Source organism: Aquarana catesbeiana, linkage group LG05, assembly GCF_042186555.1.
Source record: "Aquarana catesbeiana isolate 2022-GZ linkage group LG05, ASM4218655v1, whole genome shotgun sequence".
NCBI lineage: Eukaryota > Metazoa > Chordata > Amphibia > Anura > Ranidae > Aquarana > Aquarana catesbeiana.
In genome coordinates this window covers 47,321,819-47,340,416 of record NC_133328.1, presented here as the reverse complement: position 1 = coordinate 47,340,416, position 18,598 = coordinate 47,321,819, and the positions used below count along the sequence as shown (strand labels likewise).

General features: G+C 44.7%; 1 protein-coding gene across 6 annotated transcripts in view; it reads right to left on the bottom strand.

Annotated features, from left to right (window-relative positions):
- ADAM22 (ADAM metallopeptidase domain 22) overlaps positions 1 to 18,598 on the bottom strand; it is a 419,533-nt gene that overhangs the window by 383,555 nt on the left and 17,380 nt on the right. For all 6 annotated transcript variants that reach the window (XM_073629692.1, XM_073629695.1, XM_073629694.1 and 3 more), the window contains exon 2: positions 16,063 to 16,220. In XM_073629692.1, coding sequence (XP_073485793.1) covers positions 16,063 to 16,220 — 158 coding nt within the window. The remainder of the gene's footprint in view (positions 1 to 16,062; positions 16,221 to 18,598) is intronic.

The window sequence follows — 18,598 nt, the reverse complement described above, 5'->3', positions numbered from 1 at the left end:
TAGTCTCCCCTAGACCACTCGGATGAAGATGCCTCTTCATCACCCCACTCATCACCTTCAGTATCACCAGTGAAGCTCTCGTCTCTGAATGAAGGTGACCCTGGGTCAGTGTCAACATCTTCCACCTCCCAGGAGGTTAATTCCTCCCCACTTGAGAGGTCAGGACCATCTCTTTCTGTTTACTGATAGGTGTGAAGCCTGTCAGCTATTCTGAAGCTGTCGCTGATACAGACATTTGAGGCCTTAACTTTTCCTTAGGCATGATGAAGGACTGATTCAACTTGGATTCCACAGGAGACGACTTTGCGACATGCTTAGCCATTCTAGTGCACACATACCTGACCTTTCTAGAAACCAGGGGAGTCATAATCTCTGTGCATAATCTTGTGCCCCAATTCACCCAATACTTTGTGGTGGGGGGTGTTGTATGGTAACAGTTCAAACAAGGACTCACCGCAATGTCCACACGTGTTCAAGGCCTTTAAAACCGAAATTGGCTCCAGCAGTTTCCAAAAACAACACACAAGTGTCCTGCTCCCCTGACAGTGGTCAGAGTGAGGCACCCTGATGCACCAATCTCAGGGTGTTTAAGAATATGCCCCCAAGCTCTGCTACAGCTGGGACCCTGACGAGCAGCAACTTGTCTCAGCAGTATCTCATAACAAGGGAGGGAGGTAGCCACCCCAAGTGCCAGGAACTGGATCACATGCTGGTGACACTGTGATTCCCGGATTAGAAGGTTGTAGTTCTGTTGTCCACCAGCGGGTGCATACCTCTCAACCTTCTGAGATGGGAATGAGGGACACATAATAGCAAAAGTATGAAAACATAGGACACACACCCTGCCACAGCACCTTAAAGGAGAATTGTAAGGATCGTTAAAAAATGATTGGTTAAACCCACAAGTGCATTTTTACCACTACTATTCTTTTATATTGGCTTTTGGAATTTATGAATGCAGCAATTTAGAAATTGGATGAAAGGTTTAGCACTGTAAAACAATTTTTGATAGATAAGTAGTGCCTTTTATATAAAACTATATAGATCAGACCAAAATGAGGGACAGATGAGGAGGAAAGAGGAACCAAGGGACAGAAGGACTTTTTTCTGAATCCTCTAAATCAGGGACAGTTGGAAGCTATGAGGGTATCTTCTAGCAGCCAGTGGATGCCAGCAATCACTCTTCTTCTGATGCTGCCTGCTGGGAGGGTATTTCATTCTTCCTCTACATTTCCCTTGTGCTTCAGTATTTTGCCCTGCGAGCAAGATACTGGTTGCTAATTTATCCTGACCTTGCTCCTGATCTTGTTTTTGCCTTGCATCCTGTGCCCTGCTACCTTGTATCTGCTCCCCTTGTTCTTGGTCACAGTCCTGGTTTGGCCCTTTCTTGCATTTCCAGTATTACCCTGTGTAGCAATGTGGACTACAATTGCAAAGTATGGCGATTCCCTGTCAATCCTATATCGTATTGTCTCTCTAGTGCCCAGCACCGCCAACTGACAACATCTTTGTGGGCCAAACCAAAGGGATTGTAGGATTAGTAGTTCCTCGGAATGGCTTTTCCTCCGCAAGACTATATACCCGGAGTACATATCCCAGGGATCTTTGCTACCATTGGGGAGATTGCAGGAAAGAGCATAAAAGGGGCCAGAGACCCGCCCCACGCTCTCTACCCCCTGGCCCTTATGTGTGACGGACCTCTCTGTACAGGGAGAGGGAGGTCGCGGCCTACCACGTGGTGTACAACATTCCAGCTCAGCCGAGAAGGGCTTAGCACTGCTTGCTGTCCTTCAGCATCCATCTAACATCTCTCGGCTGTTCAACAACCCGCGCTCCGTGCTTCACATCAGGTGGTCGCCGCGAGCGGATCCGCTGCAAGGATGTCTCTCTGGGAGTCGGTGTTCGTAAGGCATCTGATCGGCCTGGTCGTTGGTGAGAGGGCAATAGCCCATCTTTGCAAACCTTTCTTTGGTGCTCCACTGGGACACTGTGTACAGACAGCTTTACCTCGGGAATACATTACTGCACTCCTATTTAAACACTGTACATAGACACTTTTAGCTTTAACCATTCAAAGAAATGCCAATACCTTGTCATTGCACCTTATTGGATATAGTCAATGAGCTCCGACTGCCGGTGAAGACTATCAGGCCTGCATCAGGTACATTGCTGTTATCTCTGCTAAAGGGGCACTCGTACCATTCTTGTGTTTGCTTGATCTCTCATTAGGATTAAAAGGTTAATATAGGCCGGCCTGGGTTCCCTTTTAGCAGTACTGCCAGAATGAATGCTTATCTCTTGCTCATCTTTTCAGGTCATGTTCAAGTGGTATTGCGAGTTAACGAGCGTTCTGCAATACTAACAATTATTTTAAAAAAATCCTGACTCGGTTTGCGAGTGTTGTCTCTCAAAACGAGCAGGATTGAAGCCTCTGCGGTGTGCAGTACCGCATTTGGCCAGAGATGCGGGGGCACCGGTGACACTCGGAGCCATTTCGGAAATACTCGGAACCACTCGAAAACCCTCGGAAATACTCAGAAACCCTCAGAAATGCTCAGTTCCCGAGTGTTTTCGAGCCTTTCCGAGGGTTTCCGAGTGCATCCAAGCGGTCTCTGAGTATTTCCAAGTCTCTTCGGCGCCCCCCACCTCTGGCCACATGCGGTATTGCATGCAATAGAAGTCAATGTGGAACGAATTATCTTTGTTTCCATTGACTTCTATGGGGAAACTCGCTTTGATATGCGAGTGCTTTGGATTACAAGCATTCTCCTGGAACGGATTATGCTCGTAATCCAAGATTCCACTGTATAATATTCTGATATTACCAAACTGCTTTAGCTTGTATAATTTTAGAGGAATTCTTCTGCTGGGCTAGTATTGTTATGCAAAGCTCAGTTGATCTAATACCTCTCCTGTGCAACAAGATCTTCTTTTAAGTACTCCAGTAAAAGTTATTAGAATATAAACGCCTTGAATTGTTTGACTTATTACTTCAGGTGGTGCAAAGATGTCTGAACCCAGAGTGTCAGGTGGGTTGGAATGTTTACAGGGTCATGGTGATGCAGATGAGCAGGTAAATGCAAGCAGTCCCCAAGGGGGTCGTGCTACACCTGTTTTTCTGTGTTCCCCATTTTGTATATATTGTATATAGTTAGCTTGCAAGTTAGCCTCCTTTAACACTGGGCGGAATCCTTCCGAATGGATCCCCCTGGTCAGCGGGGGATCTCTCCGATGATCCCTGCTGAGCAGGTGGAGGACAGGTCCGTGTCTGCTCCGCTATGCAGAGCTCACATGGGCACAGCCCGCTGCTCTCTTTGGGGCGGTCGGTTGGAGATGGACTGCATGTCCGTTTCCATCTGGTTCTCAGGTGATCCCCCGAACGGATGGCAAACGTATCCCCATCTGTCTGTTTTTAGCGGATTTTATCGGATTGGATGTCGGCGGTTGTCAGCAGACACATGTCCTCTGACATCAGCCGCCCCATAGAGAACAATGGGTAGTCCTATTGGATCCGCCTGAAAAAAAAAACAGGTGGACCCAATTGATCCGTTGGTGTGAAAGGGGCCTTAGGCTTTCTGTTACTTAGTTAGATTGCTTGTTAGATATTATATAATTTGGTTATGGTTCACTTGTATCTTCATGTTTGCTGTGTACCCGGTTTGCTGGTGTTTAGTTTCACTGGTAATAAACTTGTTTAAATCTTATACAGTATAGTCTGGTCTCAGTTTCCTAAATGTAGCTACACAGATCTGGCCATCCCTACTGTTGGATGCCTGCTCTCAGTATCCCTGACACCAAGACTGCTGGAATCCCCCCTGCTATACTGGAGTTCACAGTGACCACTTCAGCTCCGGAAGGTTTACCCCCCTTCATGACCAGGCCATTATTTGCATTATGGCACTGCATTACTTTAACTGACAATTGCATAGTCAAGCAATTCTGTACCCAAATAAAATTTTTGTCCTTTTTTTCCCCACAAATAGAGCTTTATTTTGGTGGTATTTGATCACCTCTGTGGTTTTAATTTTTTACTTTCTGTTAGAAAGCATATCCAACAAACCATTTTTAAAAATCTAATTTCTTCATAAATTTAGGCCAGTATGTATTCTGCTACATATTTTTGGTAAAAAAATCCCAATAAGCGTATATTGATTGGATTGCACAAAAGTTATAGCGTCTACAAGCTATTGGATATATTTATGGATTTTTTTTTTTTTTTTTTTTTTACTAGTAATGCCGAAGATCAGCGACTTATAGCGGGACTGCAACATTGCAGTGGACAAATCAGAGACTAAGTGACGCTTTTGACACTTTTTTGGGAACCAGTGACACTAGTACAGTGATCAGTGCTAAAAATATGCACTGTCGCTGTACTAATGACACTGACTGGGGAGGGATTAACATCAGGGGCGATCAAAGGGTTAAATGTGTGCCTGAAATGTGCTTGGTTACTGTGGGGGGAGGTGCTTCTACTATGTGTCCTGAACGATCGGTGGGTCCCGGTGGACATAGAGTCCGCCAGACCTGCTGATTGGCTCCCGTTTTGTCCAATCACAGCGGTAGCGGGTTGCTGGCAGCGCGCCCCAGACCCGGAAGTGCAGGATCATGTACTAGGTACGTGAGCCTGCACAGGAGAGCCAGGTTGCCGCCATATATGTACAGTATACAGTCGGCAAGCAGTTAATCAGTCACTCCAGCCACCTACTGGGCCACTATCTTCCAAGGATTGTCTGGAGCTCAATAAATATTCAGGCCACCTATTTGACTATCCCCAACCTATGTTCCGGAAACATCCAGATAGCAGGAGGGAGTAATCAAATCTGCAGCCTGTGTACTCCAGTACAACCTAAAGCAATTAAGGGGCAATTCACCGATTACAGTGAGATCAAAAGTGGAAAACTAAATTTGCTTACCACCTAGCAGCCTACCTACCTAGGAGGTTGTTACATACGAGACCACCTGTGTGCTTAGTACAGGACTTGGAAGACAGCAGTGATTACTACAGTGATTCTCTGCCCTAACATAAAATCTATATCTGGAGCTTTCAAAGCAAATATTGCTCACAATTTGTGGCTTAGTTTGGAATTATTGGGCCATTTGTGATGCATTAGGTCACTTGTGTCAAACACAAGACCCGAGGGCCAAATCTGGCCCTCCAGGCCATTTCATACGGGCCTCGCACCCAGGGCTTTTTTTTTTAGCTGGAATGTGGTGGAACTCCACCACCCCCACTGCCACCTCTGACTCTCGTCCTCTGTTCCTCACTCACAACTGTCACATGTAAACACAAAAGCCTTCTGTATTTACAAGGACATCTTTCTTCTTGGCGGCTTGTGGCTCTCAGAGATCCTCAAGCCGCATACCCCTGAACTCTGCACTCTGTACACTGCAAACCCCTGAACTCTGCACTTTTGTACACCACGTACTCCTGAACTCTGTACGTCGTGTACCCCTGAACTCTGTACGTCGTGTACCCCTGAACTCTGTACGTCGTGTACCCCTGAACTCTGTACGTCGTGTACCCCTGAACTCTGTACGTCGTGTACCCCTGAACTCTGTATGTCGTGCACACCGCGCATCCCTGAACTCTGCACACCACGCACCCCTGAACCCTGCACTATGTACACCGCGCATACCTGAACTCTGTACGTCATGTACCCCTGAACTCTGTACATCGTGCACACCGCGCATCCCTGAACTCTGCACACCACGCACCCCTGAACCCTGCACTGTAAATAGTGTACTTCTGAACTCTGCAATCTGTACAACATGCACCCCTAAACTCTGCACTCTGTAGGGGTGTACTCCTGAACTCTGCACTCTGTATGTAGCATACTTCTGAACTCTGCACTCTGTATGTAGCGTACCTCTGAACTCTGCACTCTGTATGTAGTGTACCTCTGAACTCTGCACTTTGTACACTGCGCACCCCTGAACTCTGCACTCTGTATGCCACATACCTGCACTCTGTACGTATTGTATTCTGAACTCTGCACACTGCCCACCCCTGAACTCTGCACTCTGTACACCACACACCCCTGAACTCTGCAGGTCGCATATTCCTGAACTCTGCACTCTGTACACAGCATTCTCCTGAACTCTGCACTCTGTGCGCTATGTACTCCTAATCTCTGCACTCTGTATGTAGCGCATTCCTCAAACCTGCACTCTGTACGTAGCGCACTCCTGAACTCTGCACTCTGTATGTAGCGTACCCCTGGGTGCTCCTATGTATCTAAGTAGATGCATAGTCCTACAGATATTACCGGCCGCTTGAGAGCAACCATAATGCTGATGTGAGCAGTGACGAAATTTAGTTTGACACCCCTGTACTAGGTGATAAGGAGATTTTATGCAAGTCAGTGACTTTCAGTATAGCACAGAAGGTTTTCCCATTCTGCTGGGGAATATCTGTTTAAGGAGGGCCATTCATTCTCCTCGGTATGCAGAAGAATAAAGAAATAAAAAGTGTGTGTGCTACTATTTGTTTCTGATGATGACCACAGCAAATTTTGGCAGAAAGGAAACTTGCATGGGGATAAACAAGTAACATTCCACCTGCTATTGCCTAGCTGGTCTTACAGTTTAAGCACGAGGTTCTCACCAGAAATACATTTTCAGCTAGGCAAGACGCTGGAGTTGCAAAAAGACACCAGGCAGTGTTACAAAATATGACACGTCCAACATATATTCTGCATGCACAGAGGTTTACGTTCATATCAGCATTTGTATGGCAATAATTAGCCACATATATCCACTATCCTCACAGTATCCCCAAGGAAATTAAATGTTGGTGGTGTCAGAGGTGAAGCTGAGGAAAACTAATAACGCATAAAACAAAACTAATGTTTGTTGTGTGCCTGGCAGGCTGTGGAAGACCTGCACACCATCTGGACTGGTGCGTAAAGACTGAGCTAGGCACCTATATTCGTTGGAATGGGATGCTTTAAATCTGGTATTGCAGAGTTATTTCAGGAGTAGCAAGTTAATTACTGAAAAAAAGCCCTTCTGGGAAAAAGTTAATTTAAGAATGAAAGAAGAGTTATCCTTTATATATAATTTACCATTATGTCTCTTATGATTGTAGCACCCTGAAGTTTAGGCAGGGTTGCGATCAAAATTAGTTGCCAGGCCATAGTTGCCTTGGCCAAATGTTAGGAGATCAATTGATTTCTCCCTAATTCTGGAATTGCTGCACTTCCCTCTTCTGTCACTAGGTGGCATTATGACTGGTGACGTTGGATAATACAAGGGCATAGCAAGGACAGATTATGAATGAATGGGGTGTCTCAGCCAATTTACAGGGGTTTCTTTGGGTCCCTTGGCCTGCTGGGAGAGCCTATTTATTTAGGTGGAGTCAGGTGATCAGGGTTCTGTGCCACCCGGATGACTGTCTGGGTGGACGTGTGTTATGCTGCCCTGGGCTGCCAGGCTTGAAGCCTGAGTTCTATCCCAGGGACATCTGGCTGCTAGGCTGTCTGAGGGCCTATCCAGAAGCAGGAGAAGCAGTGCAGGGTTGGGACTGCAGGATTGCAGTCCAACCAGAAGTAGCGGTTCTGCCGGCCTGGGAACTAGCTGTGGTCGGAGGTAGAGGGGAAGCTGTAGCCACTAAGGGACCATCCACCTTATTATCGGAGACCACTGTGAGTAAGCTGAGGACCGTACCAGAGCAGACTTCTCACTAGCCGGGGGACGGTGAAGAAGTGGGAAAACTTTAGCAAGTGCCAAGTCAGGGACCCAACGGGACAGCAGAGGTGACGCTTGTGGAGCATCAGTGAGTGCCAAGCCAGGGACCTAATGTGTCAGCAGGGATGAGGCTTAAAGAGTATCTGTGAGTGCCAAGCCAGGGACCCAACAGGGAAGCGTGGGGTGACACTTGAGGAAGATCCTCAGGCTGTCAGCGCGAGGAGAAAAAATAGCCGATTACCGGCTCTGTTGATATCACATGATCAGCTGTCATTGGCTGACAGCTGACCACGTGTTAAGGGGTCAGGATCGACCCCTTACTCCAATCTGTGATCAGACGAGCCTCATAGATTCGCTGATCACAGAGTGCACCGCGCGCGCCCTACAGGGGGCACGCAAGCCGCTCGTGCACGGGACAACGTCAATGGACGTAGTCCCGGCAAAGCAGGTCCGCGCTGTAGCCATCATTGGGCTATAGCGCGGATCTCTAGTGGTTAAAAAAATGTTAGGGATATTTATTATAGCAAAAAGTAAAAAATACTGTTTTTTTTTTTTTTCAAATTTGTCGGCCTTTTTTTGTTTATGAAGATTAAACTGGTTGATGCCTAGAGGTGACAATAAGGCACCTAAAAGAATATAAATGTGCCATAAAGTGTATAGAATTTGCAGTTTTTGAAAGGATGGACTTTAAAGGCACGTAATTACATTTTTCTAACAAAATAAATGTATTAATATACATATATATCACATGGAAAAAATATATATACATATATATCACAATATCACAGTACAAATATAGCGTCAGACATAAAAGTTGGACTACTAGTGGTTCCCGTTCCCCTAACATACAAACTAGATATCGTTGTACTGTATGACAATACTGGAGATGCAATCACACAAGGATATCCTTTTAGTTGGAGTTCCACTTCTCCATTAGTTAAAAACAGTGCTGATCTACATGTTTTGCGACTATATCCGTCACTCCTATAGCCCCGGGGGCGCATCGCAGCAATCGTTGTTGCGGTGTGTCAGTCTGACACACCGCAACTCCGATCTAGGTAAAGAGTCTCTGACAGAGACACTTTACCATGTGATCAGTCGTGTCCAGTCACAGCTGATCACGATGTAAATAGGAAGAGCCGTTGATCGGCTTTTTCTCATTCGCGTCTGACAGACGCAAGTAGAGGAGAGCCGATCGGCGGCTCTTCTGACAGGGGGGGTCTGTGTTGATTGTTTATCAACGCAGCCCCCCCTCGGATGCTCGATCAGGCCAATCAGTGCCAGTGAAAAATGCCTACCGGTGCCACCAGTGATGCCTATCAGTGAAATCCAGTGCCAGCCATCAGTGCCCATCAGTGCCGTCTATCAGTGCCACCCATAAGTACCCATCAATGCAGACTTTCAGTGCCCATCAGTGTCACCTATCAGTGCCCATCAGTGCTGCATATCAGTGCCACCTCATCAGTGCCATTTCATTGGTGCCACCTCATCAGTGCCGCCTTATCAGTGCCCATCAGTGAAGGAGAAAACTTACTTATTTACAAAATATTATAACAAAAACAAAGAAAAACTTAAAAAAAAAAAATGTTGGTCTTTTTTTATTAGTTTAGCAAAAAAATAAAAACCGCAGAGGTGATCAAATACCACCAAAAGAAAACTCTATTTGTGGGAAAAAATGATAAAAATTTAGTTTGGGTACAGTGTTGCATGACCGCGCAATTGTCATTTAAAAATTGACAGCGCTGAAAATTGGCCTGGGCAGGAAGGTGCAAAAGTGCCTGGTATTGAAATGGTTAAAGTCCATCCTTTCAAAAACTGCAAATTCTTTTTTTGTTTATAGCGAAAAAAAAAAAAAAACGCAGAGGTGATGAAATACCACCAAAAGAAAGCTCTATTTGTGGAAAAAAATGACCTTACTTTTGTTTGGGTACATTGCCGCACGACTCCACAATTGTCAGTTAAAGCGACGCAGTGCCGTATCGCAAAAAATGGCCTGGTCAATAAGGGGGTAAATCCCTCCGGGGCAGAAGTGGTTAAGTCAAATTCATGCAGACATGTAAATTTGCTGAATGGTCTACTTTAAAGTGATAAACTTAGGCTGATGTCAGATAGTCTGCGCTAGCAAACCTGCCACTAGAATCATCAGTGCCAAGAGGCTGCCTGTTTGTCCTAATGGAATGGCTATGGAATCGTTCCCGTCCCGATGTAGCTGAGGCAGCAAGATGACACTCCCATCGCTAGCGAACGAGATTCAGAGGGAACGATTCCATAGGGACAGACAGGCGGCCTCTTCGTGATCCTGCGACTGGTAATTTGTCTCTACTGGTAGAATCTGCTGTCTGACAGCAGCCTTGGGCCTCAAAACAAGCAAAACCACAACAACAACAACAAAAAACTCATTATTATTAGAGATATGTATCAAATATTTTCAGGCTCATTGGATATACACATTTAATAACTGGTGGCGATAGGTTTTTCGAAATATTTGCCATTGCACATTTATAGACACCAGGGGCTGCAGTTATGTGTTTGCTGATATCAGAGTCATCCCTGAACCAAAAGCTGTCACTATGTCATCTCAGCAAAAGAGGTTAGCATCATAAAAGACGAGGACTTGGCATCATTCTTTTGACTGAGAGCAGACGCTGGTAACATACAGAGCAATAAACATCACATTCACACTCCCACATCTCATATCGCTTTAGGGCCTCTGATTAGTTGCGACAGCCTTGCCCCGGTTTATACACATGGCCACAGCTGGCCTTGCATATTACAGCTGAACCCAAGGCAAATATAACAGACGCAATTAAATGCACTCATATCAATACCCTTTACATGGGTATTTATTACAACCTTGTACCAGATAAAGCTTCTTGAAAAAAAAAAAAAATCTGAACATTTTTTAGGAAGGTGTATTAGTCATAGTTAGTGTCAAATTAACCGCTTCAGCCCCCCGGAAGATTTTACCCCCTTCCTGACTAGAGCACTTTTTGCAATTCGGCACTGTGTCGCTTTAACTGACCATTGCGCGGTCGTGCGATGTTGTATCCAAACAAAATTTACATCCTTTTTTCCCACAAATAGAGCTTTCTTTTGGTGGTATTTGATCACCTCTGCAGTGTTTCATTTTTGCGCTATAAACAAAAAAAGAGCGACAATTTTGAAAAAAAAAAGCAATATTTTTTTACTTTTTGCTATAATAAATATCCCCCAAAAATATATAAAAAAACATTTTTTTTTCCCCAGTTTAAGCCGATATGTATTCTTCTTGGTAAAAAAAAAATAAAAATTCGCAATAAGCGTATATATTGATTGGTTTGCGCAAAAGTTATAGCGTCTACAAAACAGGGGATAGATTTTTGGCATTTTTATTATTTTTTTTTGTTTTTACTAGTAATGGCAGCAATCTGCGATTTTTATCATGACTGCGACATTATGGCAGACACTTTTGACGCTATTTTGGGACCATTGTCATTTATACAGCGATCAGTGCTATAAAAATGCACTGATTAATGTGTAAATGACACTGGCAGGGAAGGGGTTAAACACTAGGGGGCGATGAAGGGGTTAAGTGTGTCCTAGGGAGTGATTCTAAATGTGGGGGGGGGGGGGCTACCACTGACAGGAAGCAGTGATCTCTGTCATGTCACAAAGCAGAACGGGGAAATGACACGATCGCCGGGAGACCGGTGGACATCGAGTCCGCCGTTCCCACGGGCACGGTCACGCTGTACGCGGCGGCGCGCGTGCACCTGCTAGCCCCGCCAATTAAAGGGGACGTACAGGTACGCCCATTGTGCCGATGTATATCGGTGTGCAGCGGTCGGCAAGTGGTTAATCATCACATACTGATCTGGGCACCAAGGCAGCCATGACTTCTGGCCACAAAGGGATATCTAAATGTTGTTTTTTGTATTAGTTTCTGTAATTCCCAGACAAGGAGGGCCAGCAAACTTAAAGTGATTGTAAAAGGTAAATTAGGAAAAAAACACCTCCATATTGCTCTGGAATTGCACAGAACAACCACGAACCTCCTCTTCTCGGGTCCCCCACTGATGCTCCTGGCCCCTGCTCTCTGTCCAGTGCCCCCATGGGAAGCAGCTTCCCATGGGGGCACTCATGTGTGCTCGCTCCCAAGCACAGCTGCTGCATCCATTGAGACAGATAGAGGGATTCAGCCCAGCTCACCTCGTCGCTGGCTTTGCTTGACAGCACTGGGAGCCAATGACTCCCGGTGCCCCAGCAAAGCCAGCGTGACACTGAAGTGTAGGGAGAGAAGAGTGCTGGATTGAATGGGGGCTCAGGTAAGTAAAAGGCTGAAGCTGATGCCTAAATATTTTTTACCTTAATTCAAAGAAGGCATTAAAGGGTAAGTTCACCTTTGTACACTGTTTTTTTTTTTCTTTTAAATCCCAGCTGCCCTATGCACCAATATAGCATTCATGTACTTTTTTTGCAAAAATATCAAAGCTTTCACTAAATATACAGTCAGATTGCATAGTGTATGGCCATGTTTTTACACCTAAAATTACTAGTTGCGCTTTCAGCGCCATTGTTAATGGCACACCAAACACAGAAGCAAACACACATTTTGCCATGTGAAAAAACGAGGGGCAAATGCTGCAAAACGCACAGTAAAAAACACACAACCAACAAAACGCCAAAATGTCCCATTAACCACATGTAGTGCAGCCAATTGAAATCAACAGGCTGCCCTATGCGTGTCAGAGGAAAAAACGAGGGTTTGGTCACACTATATGGTCATATAGTGCTAAGCCCACTTACTGCGACAAAGTACCCCGAATTAGTGGGTCCTACTCTAGTAATAGAATGGAAGATCCTTTGTCTCAACCATGGGAGCCAAACTCCTCTATGTGGGAGAACTGGAGTTTAGCTCCCATGGTTGAGACAAAGGATCTTCCATTCTATTACTAGAGTAGGACCCACTAATTTGGGGTACTTTGTCGCAGTAAGTGGGCTTAGTACTATATGACCATATAGTGTGACCAAACCCCCGTATTTTTTGAATATGTTCAGGTGTTTATAACTAGCCCTGCAGGAAATGTCATTCTTGTATGTGTGCACTGTAAAATATTTTGTACTGTTTGTAGGTCTTATAGCAGCACCATCTTGAATTTAAACGCATTGTAGGGTGTGCCCCCCAAATATGTTCTTGTATAGAGGAAAAAACGAGACACAAAACGTTCACTCCCACTATGCTAGATGTGAATGGGACCTGAAAGTGAAATTGGTGCGATAACACAAGAACAATGAGGCTCCAATCACATCTGTGTGTTTCCTTGCATTTCAGAAATGCGCTGCACCAAAAAAAAAAAAAAATCGCAGTAAAAACGCACCAAGCTCCGCACCAAGTTCTGAAGCTTCTTTGGGGCGATTGCTGTGTGTAGGGCAACCAGTTCAGGTGGATGGGCTGCCCTATGTGTGATGAGTGAAAATGCTCCAAAACGCCTACCCCCCCCTCGCAAAAAAAAAACGCATTTGGGAATGCGAGTTCCCGCTATGCAGAGTTGTGAATGGGGCTTGACAGCTGAGTGTTTCTGTCCACTCCTTCCTATGTACTTGTATAAAGATGGCCATACACTATTCAATCTGATTGTGTATTTAGTGAGAAGAGTGATCACTGATTGATTGCATTTTATTTAAAAAGCGTGCACCTTGGAATGGGTAGCTGATGCGGGGTGTGTGCTAATGAGGTCAGCTGGTCAACTCCTTCCTGCGTCATGACCTACAGTCTGTTTAGGAAGAAGACATTACTAATGGAAACGTCTGGAAACGTGGATTAGGACAAGAAAAGTAAGCGACTGTAGATTTAATGGAAAGCTTTGATATTTTTGCAAAAAAGTACATGAATTGGTGCTTAGGAGTTGGAATTTGGAAAAAAAAAAAAGTGTAAAAAGGTGAACTTACCCTTTAAGGTAAAATTCAAGATGGACCACTTTAAGCGCTTCCTGACCGCCTCATGCAGATATACTGCGGCATGTAAACAAGCATCTCCCCGTTTTGCCTAGTGACACTGCCACTGATCTCTGCTCCCTGTGATCGGGAGCTATGATCAGTGATGTGTCACACACAGCCCCCCCCCCCCCAGTTAGAATCACTCCCTAGGACACACTTAACCCCTACAGCGCCACCTAGAGGTTAACCCCTTCACTGCCAGTCACATTTACACAGTAATCAATGCAATTTTATAGCACTGATCGCTGTATTAATGCCAATGGTCCCAAAAATGTGTCAAAATTGTCCGATGTGTCCGCCATAATGTCGCAGTCACAATAAAAATCGCTGATCGCCGCCATTACTAGTAAAAAAATAAATTATTAATAAAAATGCCATAAAACTATCACCTATTTTGTAAATGCTATAACTTTTGTGCAAACCAATCAATAAACGCTTATTGCGATTTTTTTTTACCAAAAATATGTAGAAGAATACATGTCGGCCTAAACTGAGGAAAAAAAAAAATTTTTTATATATTTTTTGGGGATATTTATTATAGCAAAAAGTAAAAAAGAATGCGTTTTTTTTTCAAAATTGTCGCTTTTTTTTTTTGTTTATAGAACAAAAAATAAAAACCGCAGAGGTGTTCAAATACCACCAAGAGAAAGCTCTATTTGTGGGGAAAAAAAAAACGTCAATTTTGTTTGGAAGCCACGGAGCACAACCATGCAATTGTCAGTTAAAGCGACGCAGTGCCGAATCGCAAAAAGTGCTCAGGTCAGGAAGGGGGTAAATCCTTCCGGGGCTGAAGTGGTTAATGAAGACTCTATTATTTTGCACAATGCGGTCAGTCTGGTCCATGTCTGCATGAGTGGAGAGCATAGGTATGACCTCATCATTGTGCTTCTGCTCCTTCATTATCCAATCAGCAGGTTCAGGGGGGTACTTGAGCACACTGTACAGTTTAAAGCGGAACAAAAGCCCCAAAATAAAAAATAAATAAAAAACCTATGAGCAGACAGGCTCTTTATTGCATGCAATGTCTCTTCTGGAATAAAATAAACTTACCTGCCTGCTCACAGACTTTTGTAGAATGAACACATACTGTAGCTGTGCATGGACAACTCAATTTACATTCCCGCCATGATTCCTGTGTGTTGGAATAAATGAACATGCATGCATGTTACAAGGGTGTTACGTCATCCCACGCAGGCCAATCAAGATGGCCCAAAGCCTGGGACCCAGGAGAAGCCGAGGAGAAGGTGATGGCCCTGATGAGGGACCTTGCAAATGTCAGACCATTTAAGCATAGGCAAGTTATGCAAACTTCAGTTCTGCTTTAACTGCACTGGAGGTCCAGAAACTGTCTATACTATCCGTCAGAGGTAACTGGGTTACAATCTGAACAGAATTACAAATCTTTTGTCATATAGGAGAGTTGTGCTTTAGTTGTGAATTCACCTGCTTGCATGGAGTGCAGCATTTAGTGCCTGAAAATAGAAAACCTGGGCTTGTTTATGCTTGCAAACACAGGCGGACAGGGGTATACACATGTCGAGGCAGAAATGTATCCCGTCAGGCACAGCGGGCAGTACCACTGCCGAATATGGCTCATTAAAGTGAATGGGGCTGTGCTGCACCACCCTGCAACCACATGTGATGCACACAGTTGCAGCGCAGAAGGATCGGTTTTGGAGGCGTTTGACAGGCAGTGAGGAGGCAACATATTGCCTCCTCACTGCCTGTCAAACGCTTCCAAAACCGATCCTTGTGGATCGCTTTTTAGAAGGGAGCAAAGTCTGCCACACATCTAAGGCCTCATGTACACGGCTGCTGGTAAACGGACGTTCAGAGGCAGTTGGCTGCTTTTTTCAGCTGCCTCTGAACTCATCCAATGTTATCTTATGTGTACATGTACACAGGTTCATTTAATGTCGTTTATAGGCTTTTCTTTGAAGGCAAAAAAAATGAGCTTGGACGCCGAAGTTTCCGACGTTTCAGACATCAAACGCAGCTAAACACGGTAACTCACGTTTAGCCACATTTCGTTTACATGCGTTTTTCATTTTTGGCTATTTTGCGCTTCTAAATGCAAACGCGGCATGTAAACACAGCAAAACAGACGTTTTAAACGTGGGTTACTATCTGTCAAGTTAAATCGTTCAGCAGAGGTTGTAAAAACGTCCCGTGTACATTAAGCCTAAACCTAGTCTATCTGAGTGAGGCAACACGGACAGTTTTGCCTTCAGACACATATGATATACGAGACATGATGCTAGAAAAAAGGGACACAGCTTATTAATGCAGCCTACATACCCTGGCCCTGATTCTATTTTCCCTGTGTACAGTACATCCATCTTAAAGGAATGAATATCTCCAAGGTAACAAGAGTTGTGTGAAGGCCTGGCTCATACATACCTTGTCCTGGGAGCTGTCCGTCCTCATCCGGGTGCTGAGCGCACTCTGGCCGGTCTGGTTGTCCTGCTCACTATTGAAGATCAGACGCAGGGGGACTATGTCTTCCCTCCCCGAGAATCTGTTTTCTTTCTTCCTGTGCATCTCTGTCACCCAGGTACCTGCCATAAAATAATAAAAGAAAGAGCGATAATATCAGATAAAGCATACTCACACAACAATCTGATTTCCTAACGTCGGAAACATAAGAAGAGCTCTGGAAGGCCTGGAGCATTCCACCTGGTCAAATTCAATGAAAAGCACTTAGATACAGAAGCAGCATGCTCTGTCCCAGAACAGCAAATCAGATTGACAATGACATAAATATGTAATGAGATTTTATTGGTTCTAATTTTTGTCATATAAAAAAAGGTTCACTTCATTATCAGCAATTCCACAAGATCTACTGCAGCTTTAGCTTCTATGAGGACCAACTAGTAGAGGACAAAGCACTTAAATCAAAGCCCAAAGTTTTTTTTTTTTTTTTTTCAGTTTTGGATAGAGAATGGGTTTAGCTTGTTATTACTAGGCCATTTTCCAGTTTTCATTGCTATGATACACTAGACTACCAAAAGTATTGGGACGCCTGCATATACACGCACATGAACTTCCCAGTCTTAGTCCGTAGGTTTCAATATTGAGTTGAGACTGTGCAGAGACTGTGAGTCAGGCCTTCTCATCCACATCAGTGCCTGACCTCACAAATGCGCTTCTGGAAGAATGGTCAAACATTTCTATAGACACACTCCTAAACCTTGTGGACAGCCTTCCCAGAAGAGTTGAAGCTGTTATAGCTGCAAAGGGTGGGCCAACTCAATACTGAACCCTACAGACTAAGACTGGGATGCCATTAAAGTTCATGTGCGTGTAAAGGCAGGCGTCCCAATACTTCTGGTAATATAGTGTAGTTTGACTGACAATGACTCAGTCATGCAACCGTGTACCCAAATACATTGTATATCATTTTTTTTTTAGACAGATGGAGCCTTCTTTTGGTGGTAATTAATAACCACAGGGTTTTCTATTTTTAAGTATATAAAGCAGGGGCCTCCAACCTACGACCTGTGGGCCAAATCTGGCCTGCTGCAAGATCTTATCCAGCCAGCTGATGTAAGTTGAACTCTGATAGGGCCCCTTATGTAAGTGTGGACCCTCATGTAAGGGGAACTCTGAGGGGGACTTTCATGTAAGGGGGGGATTCTGATGTAAGGAGGACTTTGATGATGTAAAAAAAGATTCTGATGGGAACTATAAAGTAAGTGGGGAATCTAATGCAAGGAGGACTGTAATGTGAGGAAGACTTTGATGGGGACTCTGATGTAAAGAGAGAACTCTGATGTAAGGGGGACTCTAAAGTAAAGAAGACTTCGATGGGGACTCTGATGTATGGAGGGACTCTGAGTGAGACTGTAATGTGATGGGGGACTCTGATGAGCACAAGTTTATTTGGAATTTCTTCACTTTGTTTTAACAAAGTTTTTCCTGTGTTCTAAAAAAAATACTAAAACTAAAATCGTATTCATTAATTTAAGTTTTAGGCTAGGTTTCCACTATTGCAACCCCAAAGTCATGCGATTTACAGTGCGACTTTTCAATGCAATTTTTGATGCAATGTCATGCAACTGGTGAGAACCATGGGAGAACAAGTTGCACCGAAGTTAGAACAAAGTAGTACAAAAACCTTTTTTGGAGTCGCTGCGACTTGAGTTGCACTAATTAGAACGGGGACCATTGAAATACATGGATTTTGACTTGTCATGCAACTTCACATGTGTCAAGTCGCATAACAACTCGCAGTAGTGGAAACAGAGACTTATTTGTTAAATTTATAAAACTGATTCTTTCGGCTTGTTAATATTTGCATGATATACAGTGTGGCTTTCATACTAAGGCTCTGTTTCCACTACTGCGAGTTGTTATGCGACTTGACATGTGAAGTCGCATGACAAGTCAAAATCCATGTTTTTCAATGGTCCCCGTTCTAATTAGTGTGATCTCCCAGAAGCCTACATAAACAGACCCTCCAGCAGCCAGAAACAATAGACTCCTCCTCCAACAGTAGATCCATTCCAGCAACAATTGAGCCCCTAGCGACCTAAGATCCCCCCAACAGAAATAGACCTCTCAAGCAACAATAGACCTCCCCAGCCACAGTAGACCTCCCCCGCCACAATAGACCTCCCCCGCCACAATAGACCTCCCCCGCCACAATAGACCTCCCCCGCCACAATAGACCTCCCCCGCCACAATAGACCTCCCCAGCCACAATAGACCTCCCCAGCCACAATAGACCTCCCCAGCCACAATAGACCTCCCCAGCCACAATAGACCTCCCCAGCCACAGTAGACCTCCCCAGCCACAGTAGACCTCCCCAGCCACAGTAGACCTCCCCAGCCACAGTAGACCTCCCCAGCCACAGTAGACCTCCCCAGCCACAATAGACCTCCCCAGCCACAATAGACCTCCCCAGCCACAATAGACCTCCCCAGCCACAGTAGA